The sequence below is a fragment of the Nyctereutes procyonoides genome, unplaced genomic scaffold, assembly GCF_905146905.1.
Source record: "Nyctereutes procyonoides isolate TBG_1078 unplaced genomic scaffold, NYPRO_anot_genome, whole genome shotgun sequence".
NCBI classification, from domain to species: domain Eukaryota; kingdom Metazoa; phylum Chordata; class Mammalia; order Carnivora; family Canidae; genus Nyctereutes; species Nyctereutes procyonoides.
This window is the reverse complement of record NW_026575131.1, coordinates 52205225-52229673: the sequence shown is the minus strand read 5'-3', so window position 1 is coordinate 52229673 and position 24449 is coordinate 52205225. Positions and strand designations below refer to the sequence as shown.

The following is a 24449-nucleotide window of genomic DNA, read 5'->3' as shown; positions in this document are numbered from 1 at the left end:
AAAAATCCTATAGAGTACCTCACTAATAATTATTTTTAAATTTACTTAAAAATTTTAATTATTTATTCATGAGAAATGCAGAGAGAGAGAGAGAGAGACAGAGACACAGGCAGAGGGAGAAGCAGGCTCCATGCAGGGAGCCCGATGTGGGACTTGGTCCCAGGACTCCAGGACCACGCTCTGGGCTGAAGGCGGTGCTAAACCGCTGAGCCACCTAGGCATCCCTCATTAATAATTTTTTAATGTTGAAGTGACATTCTTGGATGCATTGCATTAATTAAAATATACTTAATTTCATCTCTCTCTCTCTTTTTTAAATATTTTATTTATTTGTTCTTGAGAGACAGAGAGAGAGAGGCAGAGACACAGGCAGAGGGAGAAGCAGGCTCCCTGTAGGGAGCTTGATGTAGGACTCGATCCCAGGACCCCAGGATCACAACCTGAGCCAAAGGCAGATGCTCAACCTCTGAGCCACCCAGGCATCCCCAGAACCAAATAATTCTTTTTTTAATTTTTTTAAAATTTATTTATGATAGTCCCACACAGAGAGAGAGAGAGGCAGAGACACAGGCAGAGGGAGAAGCAGGCTCCATGCACCGGGAGCCTGACGTGGGATTCGATCCCGGGTCTCCAGGATCGCGCCCTGGGCCAAAGGCAGGCGCTAAACCGCTGCGCCACCCAGGGATCCCGAACCGAATAATTCTTAATGCACCGTTTGTGTAGATGTTAGTCCTAGTAACCACCTCCTCCAGGAAGCCCTCCTTCCCTGGTCCAGACCAAATCAAATAGCTCGTTTCTATGATCTCTTCTGGCCCGTGAAGCTCCCCTTGAAGGCTTCCTCTTGGTTATATTTTAAGTTGACTTAGGCTGTTGATAGCGACTAACTAGTCTGAGAGATCTAGGAATCCGGATCTGTCCTATTCCCGATGGCACTTCCATACCTGGAACAATGTTGGGCACGGAGCCAATCCTCCTCAGATATTTGCTGAGGGAGTGGACAGGGGAAACGATCGTTAACAGGCTTTCTCTGTGTTGTCACTGCATGAAAACTGTTTCACTGTTTCCTGATTTATGTCACATGCACCCGCTTCTTCCTTAGGCGTGTTTTTGAAAGAACAAAGATGGTAAAACTGGAACATAGCTACAGCATAGACTCGGCAGGTAGTCGCAGGGCTGCGAACCTAGTGCCACCACTGAAAGCTCAGCGTGTGTGAGTCGCGATTTGCTTGTCACACAAATGGGTGTGAAAATGCACCTCCTCTGGGGATTATTTTTAGAATTCAGGGAGCCGGAGAGGAGGCCAGCTACTTTACATAGTAAGTGCTCAGAAAACACAGTAGCCCCCCCTTATCCACAGGACCCCCCCCTCTGCCTGTGGATGTGTGAAACCGCGATAGTACTGAGCCCCACACATGCTTTATTTATTTTCTATACACACATACCTACGTTATGTGACTAACGGGCGTGTAGCACACCCAGCGTGGATGGGTCGGACAAAGGGATGATTCACACACCGGGCGAAACAGGATGGCGTGAGATTTCATCACGCTACTCAGAATGGTGGGCAATTCAAAAACTGATGAATTGTTTATTTCAGGGATTTTCCATTTAATATTTTCTGACCGCAGTCAACCGCGGGTAACGGACCCTGGGGATCACAGGGGACTACTGTATTGGCTGTCGCTGGCTCCCCTGCACGCTCTGCTCCCCGTTGTCCTTATCTCCCAGCGTATAGAGGGGGTGATCAGCCACGTGTACCACTCATCAAGAACCTGAACCCCCCCACCCCCCGAGGTATTAAAAGCCAGCAGAAGGCCCTACATTTTATTTCTGGCACCATTTCTAACATCCTCGGGATATCGTCTGTCCCAACAGTAAATTGCTCTATTGTTTGGACTAATAGGGACACACACAGCTTTAATGAGTTGAGTTAGATTCATGGGAGATTTTTTAAGAAAGCAGCTCTTTATTGTTCCCTACTATTGCAGTCGTTTAATTTTTTATAACGACTTTATGGAGCTGTGATTCAATCCCATACAATTCACCTATTTACAGTTTACGATTCGCTTGGCTCTTACTCCATTTGCTGAGCTGTGCAGCCATCGCCCCAGCCAATGTTGGCACATTTTCATCACTCCAAAGAGAAACCCCGTCTTCGTTAGCTGTCCCTCCTGAATCCCTCCTCTCCAGCCCCTGGGAACCACGAATCTACTTCTGTCTCTGTAGAGTTGCCTGTTCTGGATGTTTGATGTAAATGGAATCATGGTGCATGTGGTCTTTTGGGACTGGGTTTGTTCACTGAGCATCATGCTTTCAGACTCCATCCAGGTCACACATATCAGAACTTCGTTCCCTCTTGAGGCTGAGCCACCTTGCATCGTATGGCGATGCCACAGCTTGTTTATCTGTTCATTGGTTGATGGACATTGGGCTGTTTCTCCTTTTTGCCTATTAGTGGATACTGCGCCAGTGGCCATTTGTATACAGGCAGGCACACATCGTTTTATTGCACTCCACTTGATCGTGCTTCGCAGATACTGTGATTTTTTACAAGTTGAAGGTGTGTGGCAAGCCTTTGTCGAGCAAGTCTCTCCGTGTCATTTTTACAAAGCATTTGCTCACTTTGTGTCTCTGTGTCACATTTGGTAATTCTCATAATATTTCAGACTTTTGTAAAATTCTGTTTGGTGATCAGAGATCAGTGATGATGACTCACTGAAAGCTCAGATGATCATTAGCATTTTTTTTTAGCAATACACCATTTTTTTTTAATGAAGGGGAGTACTTTTTTTTTAGTGATAATGCTATTGCATGCTTACTAAACTTTTTTTTACATAGTATACTGTGAATATAACTTTTTTTTCCTTAGAGAGAGGATGGGGGAGGGAGGGGCAGAGGGAGAGGGAGAATCTTAAACAGGCTCTACAGCCAGCACAAGTGTAGAGCACAAGCCCCTGATGAGGGGCTTGATCTTACGACCCTGAGATCATGATCCGAATCGAAATCAAGAGTCGGATGCTTAACCAACTGAGTCACCCACGTGCCCTGAATGTAACTTTTATATGCACTGGGAAGCCAGTAAATTCATTTGATGCATTTTATGGAGATATTTGCTTTACTGCGGTAGCCTTGAACCGAACCCACACTATCTTCGAGGTATGCCTGTACAAGTTTCTGTGTGGTTGTGTTTTCATTTCTCTGGAGTATTTACCCAAGAGTGGAATTGCTGGGTCATGTGGTAACTCTTTGCTTAATGGTTTGAAGAATCACCAGACTGTTTTCCATGGCAGCTGCATCATTTTATATTCTTACTGGTAATGTAGGAGGGTTCCAGTTGCTCTGCATCCTTGACAACACTTGTTATTGTCCATCTCTGATTTTAACCACCCTAGTGGGAGTGAAGTGGTATCTCATTGTGGCTTGGATTTGCATTTCCCTGGTGTCCAATACTTAAATGAACATTCATATCTGGTTTTGCCGTGGCCTGGGGAGGATGGCAGGCAGGTGTTTTTTGCTCCTGGACCAATTTTAATGTGTGTGTGTGTGTGTGTGTGTGTGTGTGTAAAACATAGTATGGGGTTCAGACCTGAGAAGGCCAGAACTGTGGCCAAACCTAAGCCATATGTTGCCAGATAAAAGGGCACCTGGCTAAATTTGAATTTCACATAAACAACAGTTTCTAAGAATAAGTATCCAAACATTGCATGGGATAGAGTTATACTAAAGAAATACTTGTTGCGGGGATCCCTGGGTGGCTCAGTGGTTTGGCGCCTGCCTTTGGCCCAGGGCATAATCCTGGAGACCTGGGATCGAGTCCCACATCAGGCTCCTGGCATGGAGCCTGCTTCTTCCTCTGCCTGTTCTCTGCCTCTTTCTCTCTGTGTCTCTCATGAATAAATAAAAAAAGGGATCCCTGGGTGGTGCAGCGGTTTGGCGCCTGCCTTTGGCCCAGGGCATGATCCTGGAGACCCGGGATCAAATCCCACATAGGGCTCCCGGTGCATGGAGCCTGCTTCTCCCTCTCCCTGTGTCTCTGCCTCTCTCTCTCTCTCTCTCTCTCTCTCTCTCTGTGACTATCATAAATAATAAATAAGAAGAAAAAAAATAAAATTTATAAAAAAAATAAATAAAAAAAACTCTTAAAAAAAAAAGAAATACTTGTTGCTTATCTGAAATTTAAACTTAACTGGGCATCCTGCATTTTTATTTGCCAGATCTGGCACTGCTTCCTGCCACTGGGTAGGTGGGGACAGGGCTTGTGGGAGGTGTCAGTGGCGCCGTACCCGCACTGACCCCTGTATATGGGTGCTGTGAATGTGACCTCAGCTGGGAGCCTTACATGGGGCTTGGGTGGCATGAGTGTGTGGGGCTGCAACCTGTGTCCTTGTCACCAACTTCCTGGTGAGTAGATGAGAGCATGTGTGTGTATGTATGTGTGTGTGTTTGTGTGTTTTGCCTTGATTTAGCCTAATCTACATAGAATGTGACTAAGAGGCATTACAGCTATATTCCCCTGATTGTTTGCTTTGCTGTTTTTTTAATAGTTTTTTTAAAAAAAAGATTTTATTCATTTATTTGAGAGAGAGCGAGAGAGAGAGAGAGAGGGAGAGTGCGCACGCAAGAGCAGGGGGAAGGGCAGAGGGAGAAGCAGACTCCCCGCTGAGCAGGGAGCCTGACGTGGGACTCGATCCCAATACCTTGGGATCATGACCTGAGCCGAAGGCAGACGCTTAACTGACTGAGCCCCTCAGGTGCTCTAGAGTTCTCAGGATAGATTTTTTTTAAAAAGATTTTATTTATTTATTCATCAGAGACACACACACACACACACACAGACAGAGACACAGGCAGAGGGAGAAGCAGGCTCCATGCAGGGAGCCCGACGTGGGACTCGATCCCGGGACTCCAGGATCACGCCCTGGGCTGAAGGCAGATACTAAACTGCTCAGCCACCAGGGCTCCTCCAGTCAGGATAGATTTTTAGGGGGATTTTCTATTCTTTAGAATCATCTATTTGCCTTAAAGATATTGGGGGACAGGTTAGTGTCTCTGAATACAATAAGTAGAAGTTGTGTATTGAGCTTTATATTCCAGGTGCTGAGGGAGGGTGGGGTGTGTGTGCGTGTGCGTGTGCGTGCGTGTGTGTGTGTGTGTGTCTGTATGTTGGCAAGGAGAAGCGGCCTCAGGAGTTTGATTATGATGAATGTTAACTCAAGTTTAAGGGGCACAAGGAGAAGGGAAAGCTTCCAGTAGGTATATGGGTGAAAGGAAATCAGAGAAGGGTGTCTGGAGGAGGTGGCATTTGAGTTGGATCTTTTTTTTTTTTAAGATTTTATTTATTTATTCCTGAGAGACACAGAGAGGCAGAGACACAGGCAGAGGGAGAAGCAGGCTCCCTGCAGGGAACCTGATGTGGGACCCAATCCCAGGACCCCAGGATCACGACTTGAGCTGAAGGCAGATGCTCAACCGCTGAGCCACCCAGGGGCCCCTGACTGGATCTCGAAGGATGATGGGCTGGGAGCTAAGGCATAAAGGGCTTTGAGAGCCAACAGAGCTAGGGCCACCCTGTCCAATACGGTAGCCACCGGCGACATGTGTCTAGTTCCACTTAAATTAACTAAAGTGAAGTTAAATATTCAGTTCCTCAGTCTTATGGGCCACATTTGAAATGCCTGAGAGCCACAAATGGCTGGTGGCCTCTATAGTGGACAACACAGATACAGAACATTTGCGTCAGTGCTGAAAGTTCTGTTGGGCAGCATTGGGCCAGGGCAAGGGTCACCACCCGTTTTTGTAAATAAAGTTTTATTGGGACACACCCACACCCACTCATTCACATACTGTCTCTGGCTGCTTTTGAGCCCCAGTGGCAGAGTGGAGTAGTTTCTGCACGGACCGTGTGACCCCAAAGCTGAATGTATTTCCTATCTCAGCTGGGGAAGTAAAGGCATAGAGCCCCGAGATGATTGTGATACATTTGGGAGACATAACAGGAAGATAGCTGGCATTAATTGAGCACCTACTGTGTGCTGGGCACTGCTCGAATGCCTGTGTTACCCCGCTCACTGCTTCTCATAGGTCATGCTCCGGGGGAGGACATGGAGCCTTGGAGTTGTGCGAGTTGTGGGCAGCCTGTTCAGTTGGTGCAGGGGAGTGAGGGGGGGGGGCGGATCCCCGAGGACTGGGAGGCAGACGTGCAGGGTGGCGGGGAGCCAGAGAAGGTGCTGGAGTCTGGGAAGGACTGTCTTTGGGAGATGGGCGTGTAGGGTGTTTGTGCAGGGGAGAGTAGACGCCCTGGGAAGCCCTTGCCACACCCAGGTGACAGGGAACAAGGCTGTGACCCTGTGCCTGGGAGGAGGGCAGGTCAGGAAGGAGAGTCCTTGAGGGAGGAGAATTGACAAAACAAATTCAACTCCCCTTGCCCCATTTTGACACACGCAACTTTATCCTCATAAAATCATCTCCTTTTTTTTTAAAATTTTATTTATTTATTCATGAGAGATGGAGAGAGGCAGAGACACAGGCAGAGGGAGAAGCAGGCTCCCCGTGGGGAGCCCGATGTGGAACTTGATGCCAGGACCCCGGGATCATGACCTGAGTCAGAGGTGGACACTCAACCACTGAGCCACCCAGGCACCCCTCTCTTTGCTTTCTTAATAGTGTGTGTGTTTAAAGATTTTATTTATTTATTTAAAAGATTTTATTTACTTATTCATGAGAGACACAGAGAGAGGCAGAGACACAGGCAGAGGGAGAAGCAGGCTCCCTGAGGGGAGCCCGACGTGGGACTTGATCCCAGGACCCCGGGATCATGACCTCAGCTAACCACTGAGCCCCCCAGGGCCCATAAAATCATCTCCTGAAGTTCTCCAAAGTTGACTCGCCGGGGTCGGCTCCCCTGCCCCTTCTGCACCTGCTGTGTCACTCAATCCCACGTAGTCCTAGTGTCTCCACCACGTCATATTCAACGGGGTGGCTCTAAGGCCGCTAACAGTACCGCCAAAGGACTTACGTGCTTTGCCTTCTGCAAGTGGTGACTTAGGGACAGACCCTCTAGAGAAAACCACGCATCGGGGCTCGCTATGGTGTTTGTGGGGCCCCGGTGTGGAATGGGAACATGGGGCCCCTTGCTCAAAAATGATTAAGGATTTCAAGATAGATGGAAGAGCCCCGAGCCCCAGGCAGGGCCCTTCTGAGTGGGTCTCGCGACTCAGGTTGCACACCTGCGAAGCTGGCCCTGCCACTACTTCTTCTAACCCATCCGTGGCATGTTTGCTCACCTGTCTTGCTTTCTGCTTGTTTTTCCTTCCAGTGTGTCCTGGCATGGATATCCGGAACAACCTAACGAGGCTGCATGAGCTGGCCAACTGCTCGGTCATTGAAGGACATTTGCAGATACTGTTAATGTTCAAAACGAGGCCCGAGGATTTCCGAGACCTCAGTTTCCCCAAACTCATCATGATCACTGATTACTTGCTGCTCTTCCGGGTCTATGGGCTGGAGAGCCTGAAGGACCTGTTCCCCAACCTCACGGTCATCCGGGGCTCGCGCCTCTTCTTCAACTATGCGCTGGTCATCTTCGAGATGGTCCACCTGAAGGAGCTTGGCCTCTACAGCTTGATGAACATCACCCGGGGCTCTGTCCGCATCGAGAAGAACAATGAGCTCTGCTACCTGGCCACCATCGACTGGTCCCGCATCCTGGATTCTGTGGAGGATAATTATATCGTGCTGAACAAAGACGACAACGAGGAGTGTGGGGACATCTGTCCAGGCACTGCCAAGGGCAAGACCAACTGCCCTGCCACTGTCATCAATGGGCAGTTTGTCGAGCGGTGTTGGACACACAGCCACTGCCAGAAAGGTATGCGGGGGGTGCAGGGCTCTGAGTCGCCTCTCATGCCTTGTTGGTTAGGGAGAAGCTGGAGGCCTTCGTGGGGGCCAGGGGGTGGCACCCTTTCTCTGCGGGGGGGTGGAGGGACCTCTGATATGAAGCACTTCCGACTTTGCAGGCTGTGTGGTCTCCCATTACGACTCCTCAGCGCCGCCCTTGTGGCAGGAAAGTGGTCTGCATGGCACATAGACATGTGGGCATGGCTACATTTCAATAAAACTTTATTTACAAGCCAAGCTGGGGGCCAGGTTTTGCCAACTCCTGGGCCGGGCAGTGGAATGTTCCTCTTGCTTGAGAAGGCGGGTAGAGGTGATGTGTGCGAACTTCGTTGTGGGGGGGAAAGAAAAAGTTTATTTCTTCTCTGATTATAGAAGTAAGATCGCTCAGGGTAGATGTTTGGGAAAAGAAATGGGTCAAGGAAGGAAGCACAGCCACGGTCCTTACTCTACCATTAGTGGGGCTACTTCCTTCTAGTGGTTCTCTCGTGTCTTTATTTATTTACTTACCTCTCCCCGTCTTTGGACAGTGAGGTGATTTCCAGTTCTCAAGAGAAGGATGAACATTTTGGGATCAGAGCCTTATCGAGCAGTTGTTTCTTTAGGCCTTGCTTCTCCAGAAGTGAAATTTCTGGGCCAGAGGCTCTGGATGCCAGTTGCCAAATGACTTTGCGGAAATGTCGTGTTGACGGGCGCTCCTCCTAGCATTGGCCGACAGGGAACACCTTGGCCGGCTCTGAGTGTTGTTTGAAACCTCTTTCATAATTTATTGGAGGGAGGGGCCGAGGTGTTGTCATTGTTTGTATTTGCATTTCTTTGATTGCTATTGGGGTTGAGCCTTTTAAAACATGTTTATCATTTGGGTTTTCTCTTCCTGTTCATATGCTTTGTCCAGTTATCTTTTAGTAGGTTAGTGGTTTTCGAAATCCTAGTCAATGCGTGGTTTTCATAGATGAAAGCCATTGACCCTCTGCCAATTGTATTTTCAGACATTTTTATTCAGTGGTGAAAACGCTCTGGATGTCAGTTGCCAGAGAAGCTTCAAATGTTTATGGAGTCCGGAGCTGGATCTCTGCGTGCCTCTCATGTTACTTTATGTTTAGAAAGTCCTTTTCCATCTGTAAAATGAATGTTTTTTTTCTTTTTTCCAAATTTCCTATTTTAATTTTAATTATCATTAAGAAAAAATTCATCTGGGATTTTGGGATCTATGTGCATGATTCAAAAGGATGCCCCTTTCCCCCAAAATAACTTGCGGGGGTCTCACTGCTGTTTATTGCAGAAATTTATTGCTTTGTCTTTGATTTGGGGTCTCTTTCTGGATGTCCATAAATATGTTCCTTGCACCAAGGCTGCTCCTGTTCTAATCACTGTACTTTTATAATGTTTTCATAACCAGGGAAACATGTTCCAAATACACACCCGTTACTTTTTTATTGTTTTGACTCTTTCATACATCATGAAATTCCCTGGGAAGAGTTAGTGAACACGAGATCGAGGTGGGAGAAAGTGAGTGGGGGGGCTTAACGGTTGTATCACTAAAGATACAAGGGAAGGGACAAAGGAGGGTCTTCTCCCCTGAGCCCAAAGCTATTGGGAAGCCACACAAGGTGAGTCCTGAGTACAATCCACAGAATTGTCAGTGAGAAGCCATCTGAGCCTTGGGGAGGAGCCCCTCTGAGGCCCAGGTGTTGGGTTGTGGGGTAACAGAAGGTGAGAGTGAAAGCCACACCTCTTCTGAAAGGCTGGGCGGGGAAGGGAAAGAGAGCCTCGTTGTTTGAGGATGGAGGAGGGTACGATGATTATTATATTGTGGAGCAATCTTGGAGACGTTGGCAGGTCAGGGACAGAGAGAGTCGAAATCACAAAGTTGGGGCAAAGTCTCAGCAGAAGTCGAGTGACTACTTGTGGGTTTGGAATTTTGTAGAACAGGCAAGCTTCCGACGCGTGGGTGGGCAGCAGGTATGGGTGGATCAACTGGGAGCCATGGATTTGGGGGGGGGTTGGCATTCACGATGGTGAGGGGAGAAGGGGATGTTCAGGATCTATGTCACAAGGGCACACGGCTGCAAGGGGAGCACTGTTATCCTCATGTTAGAGACCAGAGGGGTTCCTTAACTTCCCTAAGGCCACACAGCTAATAAAAGACAGTTGGGGTTCGGGCCAAGGCCGAGACACAAAAAAGGCAAGGGTTGGGGGAAGGTTGTACCCTCGGTTTAGAAATGGCTGAGCCACTTGTAGTTGGGGCACCAGGGAAATAGGGAACATGCTTTTATTATTCCAATGCTGAGGTCTCCAAATTTAGGTCTCTTGTTTGAAATGCTCCGGGCTCTTGTGTCTTGAGATATAATTTAAGACATTCCTCTGTGGATTTATTTCTGTACACATTTTCGTCAAAATATCCAGAATGGTATTATCTGCAGAAATGTTCCTGATGTGAGCAGTTTTTTTTTTTTTTGCTTGTTTTTTTTTTTTCCTAATCTCTTGCTTTTGAGAATAGCCTTGTTTTTTTCTGCACTGGGGGTTTTGTCATGGGGGAGGGTGTGGCTCTGCACATATTGCTGTGACCACCTGCTGAGGTACGTGGCTCCTGGCATCTGGCCTTGCTGTCAGCTGCTCCGGGTGCGTGATCAGAGCTGAGGACCCCTCGGCGAAGCATCGTCCTCTCCTAGTAGCAGATGTTGAAATGATTGTTCTTGGAACCCGTGCCCCTGGCCTCTTCTTTTTCCCCTAATTCCTTTTATTGCGGTAAAATGCACATAATATAAAATTCACCATTTTAAGTTTTCTTCTTCTTCTTTTTTTTTTAATTTTTATTTATTTATGATAGTCACAGAGAGAGAGAGAGAGAGAGAGAGAGAGAGAGAGAGAGAGAGAGGCAGAGACACAGGCAGAGGGAGAAGCAGGCTCCATGCACCGGGAGCCCGACGTGGGATTCGATCCTGGGTCTCCAGGATCGCGCCCTGGGCCAAAGGCAGGCGCCAAACCGCTGCGCCACCCAGGGATCCCTTCTTCTTCTTTTTTAAAGATTTGGGCTTTTTATTTCTTATGATTTTTTTTTTAAGTAAGCTCTCTACCCAATGCGGGCCTCAAACTCACAAACCTGAGATCAAGTGTCACGCGCATGCACTATCATCTCAGCCAGCCGGGTGTGGGCCCATCCTAAATATTTTTAGGTGCACAATTTAGTGGCATTAAATATACTCACACTGTCGTGCAACCATCCCCACTCTCCATCTCCAGATGTTCTCATCTCCCCACACGGAGACTCTGTCCCCATGAAACACTGACTTTCCACTCCCTCCCCTCCCCTGGCTCCCACCGTCTACTTCCTGTCTATATGGATGGGACTTCTTGAGGGACTCAAAGAAGTGGAATCCTATAGTGTCTGGACTCCTGCCGTTGGCTTATTTCACTGAGTATGTCTTCCAGGTTCATCCACGTTGTGTGTGTGCATTGAACTTCATTTTTCAGGCTCAGTGATCTTCCATTGTGTGGTTGGACCACATTTATTTATCATCATCCATGGATGGGCACTTGGGTTGCTTCCACATTTTAGCTATGGCGAGTAAGGTTGCTGCAAATGTGGGTGTATGTCTCTGGCTTTTTATTATTTATTTATTTTGATTTTTATTTATTCATGAGAGACACACAGAGAGAGGCAGAGACACAGGCAGAGGGAAAAGCAGGCTCCCTTCGAAGAGCCCAATGCGGGACTCGATCCCAGGACCCTGAGATCACGACCTGAGCCAAAGGCAGATGATCAACCACTGAACCACCCAGGTGCCCCCATCTCTGGCTTTTTAAATGCTTATGCTTCCTTGCTGCCCTGGCTTTTGAAGGCTTATCTAATGTCCGGTGAGACTCGAACACAAAACAGACCAAAATGAGCCTTTTGAGGATGCTCCCCCCTCTCAGGCGACAGCCCCATGGCCAGTGAAAAACTATCCATCAACTCGTTTAGTTCTCTAGAGCCCCCTCAAATGCTTCCCGGAACGTCGAGAGCCGTTGTCTTTTTCTTGCCTGATTGTCAGGCTTTGGAGGCTTTTAGGGTCAGGGCCAGTGCTTGGGATGACGGTGTCGAATTGTTCTCTGGACCCGGTTTATGCATTCTCCACAGTGTCCCTTCTTCATCCTGTTCTCAATGATGCTTTCTCAATGAGAAAGCAAAGCAAGGCTAAAGGAAGGCCAAGGTAATGAAAGGGAAAAAAAAATTGTGATGTGGGGTTTGAAGTGCTTCTTCTCCATCACCCTGTCCGCGGGTTTGGGGTGCAGATTCCAGGGGAGGCCAAGTGCGACAGGCCTTGGATGGGCAGGGTGGAGATGCAGGACTCGACCCCAGCAGCCTGGGACCACCACCTGAGCCGAAGGCGGATGCCTAACCACCTGCGCCACCCAGGCTCCCCTGGTGGCTAATATTGCCCTGGACTATGTGACAAGGCACACTTGCCGGGAGGGTTCTAGGCGAGGGCTCTCTGTGGGTGGGAGCATGGGTCGAAGCCCCAAATTTGCCTTTGGGCCTTAGAATATCTCCCTTCCCCCAAATCATTGTGTCATTAAGACCCCGAAGGTTGGCCTCACCGACCCTTTTCCAGAACTGCCTGGAGACCTGTTTTGCTCCTCACTGGTCATGAGCCAGGTCAAGCCTCTGTCTCCTGATCCAAAAGATGGGGACAATTACGGGACCTGCTTGTCAGAGTTGTGGTTTGGGAGTAGGTGAGCTGGTACAGGGGGTGCATTGAACCCAGCACCTGGCACTCTGCGAGTGTTCTAGAAGCTTCCTGGGGGGCGCCATGGGTCCTCTACCCTTCTGAGCAGACCAGCCTCTGGGTGAATACTTGCCAGGGGTTGGCTCCAGTTCTGATTTGGGGCTTAGGGCAAGAAGAGGAGAGCGCCCTGTACGACCTGCCCACAAGGGGTGCTGGACCAACAGCCCAAGGGGAAGACCCCTCTGCCCACCTGGTGTCTTCACATGCTCCAGACCTCCAGCTCTGGGCTGTTGGGGGCATCAGAAGCCACAGAGCTTGCTTGACCAGCTGCCCTAGCCAAACCTACTGGCATTTTTTTTTCTGGGAGGCCACCCCAGCTGCTTGCTGCCAGTCAGAGGAGTGGGTGAGGCCGGGGCATGCAGGGTGCCAGGAAACTGGCCACGATGCCACATATGACATGGGCGGGAGTGGAGAAGCAGGCGGTGGAGGGAGGCAGGTCTCTCCTCCCCGGGTTTGATACATCTTTGTTTCAGGTTCTCTGAACACTGGGGTGCCCTATTTAGATTAAATATAGAATATTTAATTCTGCCTTTGACTTTTTTTTAAAAAAATTATTTATTCATGAGAGACACAGAGAGAGAGGCAGAGACACAGGCAGAGGGAGAAGCAGATTCCCTGCGGGGAGCCCAATGTAGGACTCGATCCCGGGACCCCGGGATCACGCCCTGAGCCAAAGGGAGATGCTCAACCACTGAACCACCCAGGTGCCCTTGCCTTTGACATTTTAATAATCAGAATCTTCTTGGTCACAAATGACTTACTTTGTGGCAGGCACTGCTCTAAGTGCTTTGCTTGTAGCACTGCGTTGAGTCCTCCTCTAATTGCTTCTCACAGACGAGGCCACGGAGGCCCCCAGAGGATAAGCCACTTGCCCCCGATCTTGTGGCTAGTGAACAGTACAGATGGGATTCCAACTGGAAACCCAGGTGTTCAAGCTCAGAGTTTGAGCTCTTCACCATGAGGCTCTCCTGCACCCAAGGTGGAGATTTGGGGAAGTACAGAAGACAAAGGAATAGAGGGGAGGGGGAAATCCCCTATAATTTTCGCTGCCAACATTCTGGCTGCCCGCCCACCCCTCCCTCCCTCCCTCCCTCCCTCCCTCCCTCCCTCCCTCCCTCCCTCCCTCCCTCCCTCCCTCCCTCCCTCCCTCCCTTCCTTCCTTCCTTCCTTCCTTCCTTCCTTCCTTCCTTCCTTCCTTCCTTCCTTCCTTCCTTCCTTCCTTCCTAATTTATTTATTTGTGAGAGACCCGGAGGGAGAGGGAGAAGCAGGCTCCCTGCAGGGAGCCTGATGCAGGACTCGATCCAAGGACCCTGGGGTTAGGCCCTGAGCCTAAGGCATATGCTCAACCACTGAGCCACCCAGGTGCCCCTGGCTGCCTTTTCTTATAGCTCTTTTCATCCTGCCTTAAGTTAGCTGCCTCTTCCATCAGGCTAAGATTTCTTGAAGACAGCGACGACGGTGGCTCTCCTTGTTGTGTCCCAGCACCCGTCATATAGATAAGCAATGGTATCTTTGACCACTCAGTCCCAGCTGATATTTATTGAGCACCTGCTAAGCGGTAGGCATTTGACTAGCGCTGCCTCATGGAATCCTCACCACAGCCAGCCTGCTAGAGGATGGGATTCCCATTTTACAGAAGGGGACTCTGAGGCTAGAGCAGTAAGTAAGAGACTTGCTCCTGGAGACTTTGCTGGGGAATGGTTTGACCTCAGCCTTGTCTGGTGTCCTTGCCTGGAGGTCAGCAAACTGATCTGTGGGCCACATCTGACCCATCAGTGATTTATGTGTGGCCCATGAGCTAAGAACGCTTTTTATATTTTACAAAGTTGTGTGTGGGTGTATGTGTGTGTGGAAATCTAAAGGATAATATTTTACGAAGGGTGAAAAATGCTGTGAAATTCACATTTCAGTGTCCCAAAATACAGGTTCATTGGAACATGGCCAGGCTCGCTCGTATATTCATTTACATAATGCCTGTGGCTACTTTAGTGCCATGAATAGTTGCAACGGAGACTGTATGGCTCTTTACAGAAAAAATTGTGCCCACCTTTGTTCTTGGCTACATACCTTATAAAGATGGGGGTAGAGGCTGTTGTCGTTAGAAATTGGGAGCATCCTTGCATCCGGCCAACACGGTATTCCTGCCCCTTGTTGGCACTGAAGGGAGGGGACTGTGAGGCATGGGGTGCCGTCCTCACCTTACTTTACATCAGGAGTTCTTGTTTTGGTTGGGGAGTCAAAAGGCAGGAGTGAGTTACCCACTCAAAGCAGCCCAGCTGGCAGGAGACGTCACAAGGCAGGCAGGCCACCCAGCCCCCTTTCCTGTTCCCCTCCAAGTGAGTCATCGGATTGGTGGTTCTAGATACGTCTGGAGCCAGAGCACCTGGAAATCACGATGTTCTCTAGATAATATCGTTGCAGAATATTGATAAATTAAATTCCTTTGTGGCTGTGTCACTGTAGTCTCTGCAGAAAACAGGAAACTCTAACTTGTGCACATGGGTATTGAATAATAATAAAATAATGATAATAATGATAATAATAAAATATGGTGGATTGTGTAGCATAATGGGCCATTTGAATTTTTCATCCATATTCCTTTTTGTTTTGTCGACAGTCTTTTAAAAAATCTAGGAGAGGATTAAAAGCACCGAACTGAAAAAAAAAAAAATCCAGGGTCATTGTAATTTCCTTATCATGGAGATGACTGGAATTTTTAAAATGAACTTCTGGCTTTGAGGATGACTGGATTTTATATAGCAGGAAGGAGCAAGTGCTCCTGGTCCTCCCCAGGGTTGATGACAAGTCGCCACTGGCATTTGTGGAAGGTTGGAGTGGTTTGGTTCCACTGGCAAATGATGCTTAGAAAGAGGGTAAGAAGGAAGGGTGTTGGGCACCTGGGTGGCTCCGTGTGGTTGAGCATCTGCTTTTGGCTCAAGTCGTGGTCCTGGGGTCCCGGGATTGAGTCCCATATTGGGCTCCCCACAGGGAGCCTGCTTCTCCCTCTGTGTCTCTCATGAATAAATAAATAAAATCTTAAAAAAAAAAAAAGGAGGAAGGGTGTTCCAGATGGGTTGAATGGCAATGACAAAAAACATAGATGCCTTTTGTGGGCAAGATTAAGGAGGCTGCCTCATGCTGTGCAGAGGCTCGGACCATCCCATGCTCTGGATGCCAGATGTTTTCCTGTGGCTCGAGGGAGAGGTCTTGAAGGTTACACTGGGGCTGTGTTCAGGGTGGCCTGTTTCACTGATAGTGAGTAAACAGCTGTGCCAAACCAGGCATGTTGCTGGGACCTCAGAGTCCTTGCTGAGTTGGGGAAGAAGTCAAGGATGTCACTATAAAGTTATAAGCTAGGTAGGCAGAAAGTGTTTTGGGAGGCTGGAGCATGCACTGAAGGAAGGTAGACCAGTTGACCGCATTGAAATCTTTAGTAGTGAAGATTCAGATGAAGTTTGAATGAGTGCCCGGCTTCCTGGAGGGGGCTTAGGGGAGTCCAATGAACTATTTTATCGCATAGAGAAGCAAATTGGCCCAATCCTTTTTTTTTAAAAATATTTTATTTATTCATTCATGAGAAACACACAGAGAGAGGCAGAGACACAGGCAGAAAGAGGGAGAACCAGGCTCCATGCAGGGAGCCCGACGTGGGACTCGATCCCGGGTCTCCAGGATCAGGCCCTGGGCTGAAGGCCGTGCGAAACCGCTGAGCCACCTGGGCTGCCCTGGCCCAATCTTTTGGAAGAAGGTGGAGTAGAGTTAAATACATAATTATGGAAAGGTGGCCGTCTAGTAACTTGGTAACTGGTCTGACAAGTTTTTCTTTTATTCCCTCCTCCTTGACGAAATTCATTGACCAGTTATTTCCCACCGTGTCACCAGACCCTTTGTCAGGATTAAAATCTGTTCTTTGTGACTGAACACCTGAAATGTCCCCAGGGAGTTCCCGGGGACCTCAGGTCATATGGGGCTCAGAAGCCAGCACCATGCAGTTGTCCTTCTTCTATCCACACATCTGTCCCTGATAGAACATTCCCTTTCCCAGTGAAGAGCTTCAAAATTGTATCCCCTCTCTCCTCTCCTGCCCCCCATTCTTCCTCTCTCTCTTCTCTCTCAGGCTTGGAGGGTGTCTGTGCTAGCTCAGACTCAGAGATAAATACTGTTAAATAGGATACAAAAAAAATTACTTTCCTCTGGGGCCCCATTGTTTGTCACGTGTGGGGCCATATGAGTGGCAGCCATTGGGCTAATTTCCTTCAGTTCTGAGTTTGGGAAGTGACCCAAGATCTCCCAAGCCAGCCTTAAGCCCCAGACACGGGACAGAGAGGCATGGGATGAAGCGTGGATCAAATGGCGCTGGGGGGCATCTGGTAGATAAAAGCCCACAGTCGTCAAGTGCCTGGAGGGTTTGGGGTAGAGGGTCCTTTGAGCTTTTTATTAGAGAAGTTTCTTTGCTTCTTTTTTTTTTTTTTTGTCTCATCAGGTTGGGTCTTGGGTCTTGAATGACCTCCCCAGGCTTGCTGGCTGCTGTCTAGAGAGGGAGGCTCCTTGATGAGCTTTTTCTAGAGTGTTTCCAAGTGCTTGCCTATAAGAAACTGTTCTGCTTGGAAGATGTGATAAGGGCCGGGTTTCAAGTACTCACACCAAGTCACACTGGCACAGAGTGTGCACAGCCCCAGTGTTGCTTCTTGACCACCTGCAACGCTTGTCCCTGGGCAAATGGATTCCTGCCATAGCTACCTTATTAGTGGTGTGGAGGTTAAAGGTTTTCACCTTTGCAAAAAAACTGCTGGCTCTCACAGCAGGAGATACGGAAAAGCAAGACAGGCTTGCTTGCTTTCAAGCATTCAAGATTTCTCTTCTTTAAAGAACAATTTTTTTTTATTATGGTAAAATGCACGTTAGTGCACTTTAAAAACTGTTATATTTACAGTTAGTGACATTTGGTACATTCGCGGTGCTGTGTGACCATCACCGCTTTATACTTTTCATCATTGGACAAAGGAGCTGTGTCTGTTAACAGTCTGTTTTCAATCTGTTAGAAAGAATTACTAAACGATCCATCAGTTCCACTTCTAGATGTATCCCCCATCCCTTCCCCAGCCCCCACTAATCTGCTTTCTATCCCTGTGGGCTCACCTATTCTGGATGTTTCAGTATGAATGGAATCACGTGCTATATGGCTTTTTTATGTCTTCTTCTTCTTTTCTTTTTCTTTTTTTTTTTTTAAGATTTTATTTATTTATTCATGAGAGACAGAGAGAGAGGCAGAGACATAGGCAGAGGGAGAAGTAGGCTCCCCGCGGGGAACTCGATATGGGACTTGATCCCTGGACTGGGATCATGCCCTGAGCCAAAAGTAGATGCTCAACCCCTGTGCCACGCCGGTGTCCCTATGTCTTACTTCTTTCACTAGGAGTAAGCTAGTGGTTTTGTGGTTCACCCACATTCTAGCATGTATCAGGACCCCATTCCTTTTCTTGCTGAATAATATTCCATTGCCTGGATATACCAGTCTTGTGTCTCCATCTACCAACAGATGAACATTTGAGGTGTTTCCACCTTTTGGCTCTTGTGAGTGGTTTTGCTACAAACATTCATTTGTGTACAAGCTTTTGTTTGAATACTTATTTTCAATTCTCCTGGGGGGTATATATCTAGGAGTGGAATCGCTGGGTCATTTAGTAATTCTGTCTAACAGATTAAATCAAGATTTCCTTCCTTCCTTCCTTCCTTCCTTCCTTCCTTCCTTCCTTCCTTCCTTCCTTCCTTCCTTCCTTTCTTTCTTTTTTTTCTTCCTTTCTTTTTTTAAAAAAATATTTTATTTATTTATTCATGAGAGACACAGAGAGAGAGAGAGGCAGAGACACAGGCAGAGGAAGAAGCAGGCTCCATGCAGGAAGCCTGATCTGGGTCTCGATCGTGGAACTCCAGGATCATATCCTGGGCCAAAGGCAGGCTCTAAACCACTGAGCTACCCAGGGATCCCGCCCCCCTCTTTTTAAAAAATAATTATCAAAGAAGACACAGATTCAGAAAACCAAATAAAGTGAATGTATGGCCTAATGGCTGCTCCTTCCCTTTGGGCAAGGCTGTGGCTCTTTGATAATTTATATATTTTTTTAAAGTCTGAAAATTCTCTTCTGTAGTAAAATGGTATTCATTGGTCTCTCTGTTTTTAATGTATAATAAACAAGGGACAGACTGAACTTGGTGATGAAACTTTGTGTTCTTTATGAAGGCAACTTTCGCTAAGAAAATTATTTTTATAAGTGAGCGAGGTATGAAGGTTATTTGCAAAGGACTTTTACAAGGGCAAGGGGAAAAAAAGCCCCAAGAAGTTGATCTTAGGGCTCGTGGTTCTATGGAAGACAGAGTGGATAAGACCTTGAAACACATGCCAGAGGGAAGACAACAGATAAATCTGAGAAAGGAGAGATGTTCCAAATGGGGATGAATTGGGTTTTTTAAAGATTTTATTTATTCATGAGAGACATAGAGAGAGAGGCAGAAACATAGGCAGAGGGAGAAGCAGGTTCCCTGCAGGGAGCCCAATGTGGGCTCCATCCTGGGACCCCAGGATCATGACCTGAGCTGAAGGGAGACATAACTGCTGAGGCACCCAGGTGTTCCCCAAATGGGGATGAATTTGATGAAGAAAAAAAGTTGAATTGTCTTAAAGATGCCCAGGTGGGGGCACCTGGGTGGCTCAGTCAGTTTAGTGTCTGGCTCTTGATTTTGGCTCCGGTCATGATCTCAGGGGTGTGGGATGGAGCCTGCTTAAGACTCTCTCTCCCGGGGTGCTTGGGTGGCTCAGTGGGTTAAGCGTCTGCCTTTGGCTCAGGTCGTGATCTCAGGGTCCTGGGATCGAGCTCTGCATTAGGCTCCCTGCTCAGCGGGAGTCTACTTGTCCCTCTGCCCCCCACCCTTGCTGCTAATGTGCTCTCTTTCTCTCTCAAATAAAGAAATGAAATCTTTAAAAAAAAAAAAAGCATTTTACCTCTTGGTTTTTGCTCAGGTCGTGATCTCAGAGTTCTGGGATGGAGCCGCACGTCAGGCTCCATGCTCAGCACGGAGCCTGCTTAAGATTCTTTCTCCCTCTGCCTCTCCCGTTCATGTTCTCTCTCTCTGAAATAAATCTTTCAAAAAAAAATTCTCTTTCTTTCTCTGTCCCTCCCTGTGCTCCTGCCTGTACTCTCTCTCTCTTTCTCTTAAAAAAAAAAAAAAAGCCCATGTGGTTTAGAGGAGGGTATAATTCTTCACAGACTTTTTTTTTTTTCCCACAGTTTTGAAAGGATGCCTTTGAAAGACAGCCACAAGTCCAGTGCACTGCTTGACTTGATTTGGGGACTTCTGGCCATGGGGAGTTTACAAGTCTCTCACGTTGAGGGTGGCAAATAGCAACATGGGCATCTGCAGGATGAGAAATAGGAGCTGGGGACACGAGAGAGGGAAGGGCACTGTGGCACACTGGCCGGCCTTGAGGTCTTGGGAGGAGGGAGGCAGGGAGCTAAGGTGGACCCAGATCATAAAAATTACAAATTCTGAATCGCAGGGGCACTGGGTGGCTCAGTGGTTGAGCGCCTGCCTTTGGCTCAGGTCATGATCCTGGGTCCTGGGATCGAGTCCCGTGTCCAGCTCCCCACAGGGAACCTGCTTCTCCCTCTGCCTACGTCTCTGCCTCTCTCCGTGTCTCTCATGAATAAATAAAATCTTTTAAAAAAATTCTGGATTACAGAAGCCAGAGAATGACAATGACCCCGCCTTGACCCACAGTGTGAATATTGCCTGCACAGAGACAAGACACGTTGCTGTTTTTCCCGACTTAGCAAAGGAGAGCTCGAGAAGGCTTTAGCCAGCCAGGCATGCTCAGTGGGGATCAGCTCTTAGGGATCTGTTCTTGCTGAATGCATAAGTGCACGACGGCATGGCAGGCTGTTTTATTTTAGAGGACAGAGTATTTCTAGAAGGCTTTCCTAGGTTTGGGGGTAACCCCCGCTTGCCTCACACTGTTCTCCTGAATGTCTTATAATTGCTGCTTCTCCTGGATGGGTGGGTGGGCTTCAGCAGGGGTAAGGCTGCTGACGGTCCCACCTCTGGTGGCAGTGGAGAACCAACGTAGTGAATTCCAGAGCTGGGCTCTCCCTAAGGTAGCCCTGCTGTTCACATGGCTCAAAGCTTAACTGAATTAAAATGAGATGAAATGAAACATGTATTGCTCGGTTACACTCACCACGTTCAGCCATTGCAGATGTAGAGCATTTCCATCATTCCAGAATGTTCTGTTGGCCAGCGTTGTTCTAGAGCATTCTCACCATTCCAGGATGTTCTGTTGGGCAGCGTTGTTCTAGAGCATTCCCATCACTCCAGGATGTTCTGTTGGCCAGCGTTGTTCTAGAGCATTCTCACCATTCCAGGATGTTCTGTTGGGCAGCGTTGTTCTAGAGCATTCTCATTCCAGAACGTTCTGTTGGGCAGTGTCACTCTAACTTCCATCATTCCAGAACATTCTGTTGGGTAGCATTGGTCTAGAGCACTTCCATCATTCTAGAGCTTTTCATTCTGTGGTTAGATATAGCTCTCAGGTCAGATAGACCTGGATTTGAATCCTGTCTCTGTGTGTGACCTTGGACAAGTCGACTGGCTTTTCTGAGTCCCTGTTTCCCCTTCTGAAAGGAGGGAATGGCAAAGGACCCAACTCTCATCATTTTTTTTTCACAACTTATAGCTGATATCCTCTCTTTTGATAAAAATAAAAATCTTATTCCTCTGCTCTTTTTTTGGTTTTGATTTTTTCCCCCACTCTTAACTGTGAAATAAAACATTGAATTGTTTTTCAAACTTTGTGCCTCCTTGAGAGCCTATAGAAGAGAGGAAGGAGAGACTTGGGAAGTTTGCACACATAACAAAGGGGCTATTCTAGGTATATATGAATGAGAAGAGGAACAAGGAAGGGGTAGGTGTGTGGAGTGCGGCATGAGAGTGTCATCAAGGATGGGGGATACGTCAGCTCCTTCCTGGCTTCTCTTTTCTCCCAGGGGAACAGGGAACAGTGCTTTTCAGTGTAAGCAGAATAGAGCAGGTGTAGCAAAGAGGAAGTAGCCTCCAGATGGGGAAGGCACTGAGGGAGGGGACGCCAGTTTGATTTTGTTTTTCTGGCTCAGCATTGAGCATCTCAGTCAACTCATAATCGCTGGTGATGGGAATCTAGTCAGACCAACTAAAACTATGGTGCAGGGCAGGTGGTTTATTGGGAGGACATAGGGCCTTCTCTTGGAACGTGTATCAGCTAGCTTTTGCTGTGTAACAGATTTCCCTGAAACATAATGGCTTTACACAGCTGTCATTTCTTTTGCTCACGATTCTGGGGGTGAGTGGGGCAGGTTTTCTGGGCTGGACCCATCAGCTGACCACAGACACAGGCTTGGGCAGCTCTGTCCTGAGTCTGGGACCAGCTGGTGGCATGGGTTGTGGCTGGATGATCTAGCATGGCCTCAGTCACATGGCCGGTGGTTGGTGCTGGGCTCTCAACTGGTTTTCCTCCCTGTGGCCACTCATCCTGCAGTAGGCTGGCTTATACTTGGATCACATGATGGTCTGGAGGTTCCAAAAGTAGCAAGAGATTAATCCCTAGAGCACAAGTGTTTTCCAAGTCTGTGTTTGCTTCATGTGTGCTAATTTCCTACTGGTCAAAGCAAGTCACATGGCTGGGGCAAGCTAGAGGCAGGAAGGAGCATAGACTCCATCCCCTGGTTGGATGGGAGGAATGTGTGGTGGTTTTTGCCATCTACCACAGAACCCCAGGGCGGGAAATGCCGTGGCACTCTTGAGACATTTTAGCCAGGATGTAGAGCTTGATCAAACACCCAAGACTGTGTGTGGTGTAACTGAGAACCTAAAATGATTTTCCTGAGCAGTTATTTAATTTCCTGAATTCCAATGATGGAATAATCGGTTCCTTTCCCAAAATTACTCTTGATGTTTTCTTTATCATTTATTAAATTCAACCAAACACCAGTGGCCTGATTCTGGGATACCAGTTCTGTTTCATTCATCTGTGTCTATTCTTTTTTTTTTTTTTTTTTTATTCATGAGAGACACACACAGAGAGAGGCAGAGACACAGGCAGAGGGAGAAGCAGGCTCCATGCAGGGAGCCTGATGTGGGACTCGATCCCAGGACTCTGGGATCATGCCCTGAACCAAAGGCAGACGCTCAACCACTGAGCCACCCAGGCGTCCCTCTTTTTTTTTTTAATTAAAAAAATTTTTTTTTCATCTGTGTCTATTCTTACTCCAGTATCATACTGATATAATTACCGTAGATTTAGAACCTGTTTTATTAGTGGTAGATCTAGCATTTCCTATTGGACTTTTTCAAAGTGTTTATTTTTCTGATTGCACCCAAGAATCTCCAAATCTACCTCCTCCAGCACATGTAAAACCCATTGAGATTCTTATTAAAAAATTATTAGATCTGTAAATCAGTTTGAGAACGTATACCTTAGTATTTTAATATTTTTCCTTTCCCTTCAGGGGTGTAATCAGTTTCGCCATTTGTTCAAATCTTTTTACATTGTTCTTTTAAAAATATTTATTCTCTATATTTCTTGCTATGATAATTCCTGTATTGTAGGGGTTTTTTTTGGCAAATATTTATTTATTTATTTATTTATTTATTTATTTATTTATTTATTTATTTATTTATTTATTTGAGAGAGAGGTTGGAAGAGAGAGCGCGTGTGCTCATGAGCTGGGGGAGGGGCAGGTGCAGAGAGAGAATCTCCAGCAGACTCCTCACTGAGCTGGGAGCTGATGGGGGGCTTGATCTCACAACCCTGAGATCCTGACATGAGCCAAAATCAGGGGTTGGATGTTTAACCGACTGCGCCACCCAGGCATCCTTGTATGTAGAGTTCTTGTTGTTTAGTGTTGCTACTGTGAATGGGCATATTTATCCCAAATCCAGATCCTTTAGTGAAATTGATTAGTTGTGTTTTAATTTTTTTTGTTTAATGTGTGCAATTTTATCCTCTACAAATTTTGGTCATTTTTTTTTTAACCCTGTCTAAATGTTGTGCTTCTCAATTTAGTTTTAAGTCTTATTCTATTGGGCAGCCCAGGTGGCTAAGCGGTTTAGCGCCGCCTTCAGCCCAGGGCGTGATCCTGGAGTCCCGGGATCGAGTCCCACATCGGGCTCCCTGCATGGAGCCTGCTTCCCCCTCTGCCTGTGTCTCTGCCTCTCTCTCTCCTCTCTGTGTATTCTCATGAATAAATAAACAAAATCTTAAATCAATCTATCTTATTCTATTAACTTAGGCCTCACGACTAATAAATATTCAACAGTGGCATTACCTGACATCCATGGTTAGCAGTTATCGTCAGATAAAATCATCCTTACTTTCCTGCAGTAAACTCTACTTGGTTGTGGTGAATTATTCACATAGCATAATGTTGAATTTGATTTGCTAGGTTTGCCTTGTTCTGGTTAGTTTTTATTACTTTGGGGGGATTTTTGCCATCTCTGTTCATGAGTGAAATTGTGCTAAGCTTTTGGTTTGTTTGATTTTGCAATCTCTTCATTAGGTTTTATTATCTGATATTCTAGCCACATAATACGAAGTAGGCAAGTTTCCATTTTACATATTTTAGAATTATGGCATCAGGACTAATACTCACTTGAAGAACCAGTTATTGGAAAAAATCACATGGTGTTATCTAACATTCTGGGAAAGTAATTCTTTGAGAACCTTTGAAAATTTTCATATTACAGTGTTAGAGAAATCA

General features: G+C 47.1%; 1 protein-coding gene across 2 annotated transcripts in view; it reads left to right on the top strand.

The window, feature by feature from the left end:
- Positions 1–24449, top strand: part of INSR (insulin receptor) — a 136619-nt gene that overhangs the window by 11864 nt on the left and 100306 nt on the right. For both annotated transcript variants that reach the window (XM_055343358.1, XM_055343359.1), the window contains exon 2: positions 7316–7867. In XM_055343358.1, the coding sequence (XP_055199333.1) occupies positions 7316–7867 (552 nt within the window). The remainder of the gene's footprint in view (positions 1–7315; positions 7868–24449) is intronic.